The sequence below is a fragment of the Histoplasma capsulatum genome, genomic scaffold (genome assembly GCF_000149585.1).
Source record: "Histoplasma capsulatum NAm1 scaffold_19 genomic scaffold, whole genome shotgun sequence".
NCBI lineage: Eukaryota > Fungi > Ascomycota > Eurotiomycetes > Onygenales > Ajellomycetaceae > Histoplasma > Histoplasma mississippiense.
Genome location: NW_001813964.1, coordinates 1 through 1,505, shown reverse-complemented (window position 1 = coordinate 1,505; position 1,505 = coordinate 1). Strand labels below are relative to the sequence as shown.

Genomic DNA, 1,505 nt, shown 5'->3' with positions numbered 1-1,505 from the left:
ATCATACCTTTGCTTTCCGTTTACCTAAGACAGAGTCTGGAGTTCCCCGGTTCTACCCACAGTGTACCCCGTCCCGTGTTAGCCCATCCTTCGCGACCTCTGAATAGCAGCTGGAAATGATATATACGACCCCCCACCTTACTAGCATCATGCCAGATCCAATCTTGCGCCTCCTCAGACCATGTCGACTCGAATTTCTCTGGCATATTGGGCATGGAGCATTGCGTAGCGCTGCGTCATTGGGTGCATGGATCCATTGCTTTTGCGACGATTTCTTTGCCGCAGTCGCAGTCGAATCTGACATCGATCCGTTCGCGAAAGTTGCACTGTCGCCTGTTGGACGGCCAGTATCATCATCAAATTCTCGAGATTTTATCCATTCCTATTGTTTTATTGGCCGTTAATAACTGTGGTTTCCTACTGAAAGAAAGGAACATGGTTTATTTACCCGTTCATCCAGATACCAGCTACGACTTTGTCCACGCTTGGATGCTTCCGTCATGCGCTGATTAGTTTTGAAGTGCCAATCCAAATGCCTTGCTTTTTTCTCTTTTCCTTGGTCATCCGAATAAAAGCGTCGACCGCATGTACCACATCGGTTCGACTTTTCTTCGTACAGGGTAGAAATTAAGTTCGGCCTCGGGCTAGATAGAGTGGATAGGGAAATTGTTAATGTATGGACTTTTTTACGGGCATTATTCACTTTATTCTATTATTTTACTACAAGGGAGCTTACATCCTGATGGACGCTGAAGTCATTTGGATATTAATTTTGACTTCAAGTGGGTTGGGTAATTGTGATATAACAGCAGGTGGCGTATATACCGATTGTCCGGAGAGAATGAAAGGTAGATTGGGAGGTGTCGGTGGAGCAGAAGCAGCGGCGGGTGGAAGGAGGCCTCGAGCTCTAAGAGAAGCAATCAAGGGATTCTCTGCTAGGTTAGGTGCTGTAGAGTGTGGGGGGGGAGGCGGAGTGCTGCTAGCCTGAGGCTGTAGAAACGGTGCGATATGGGGCAGCGGTGGTGGCGGCGGCGTTCGGCTTTGCTGGTTCGCTGTCGCCTTTATAAGCTCGGCAATTGTAGCTGGATTTAGAAGAGATTGAAGGTTTGGCTGAGGGGTGTGGCTTTGTATTGGTTGAACTGGTCCCTGTGTTACGGGAGGAGTTGGAACAACTCGAGGGGGCAGCTGGGGTTTGGGCGTTGGTGAAAGCTGAGATACCTGATCTCGAATGAGTTTTAGCTGGTCTTGGGGTAACTTTTGCTGCTGCAGGATGTTCTGGAGGTCTAGAAGGGCTTTAAGCTTTTGTTGAAGTGAGGGGTCAAGTGGATTGTTTGCAAAGTCAGTTCGAGCGGTCGAGATCAGATTTTCTATATCACGATGTAATGCGCTAAGATCAATTAAGTCTTGGAGTGGTTGTCCGTATGGCTGGGCCTCTTGAGTTGGAAGCTGTAATATATTATTACTATGGGAGCGAACTACATCATTCGGGTGCAAAGTGAATACTT

General features: G+C 47.8%; 1 protein-coding gene across 1 annotated transcript; it reads right to left on the bottom strand.

The window, feature by feature from the left end:
• Position 1: 1 nt before the first annotated feature.
• HCAG_09100 (predicted protein) lies at positions 2-1,446 on the bottom strand (the record flags this gene model as incomplete). The annotated part of the gene is made up of 4 exons (XM_001535910.1): positions 2-52; positions 143-382; positions 449-644; positions 737-1,446. Coding segments are annotated over 4 exons (1,197 nt in total), but the record flags the coding sequence as incomplete, so codon positions are not given.
• Between the last annotated feature and the right edge of the window lie 59 nt (positions 1,447-1,505).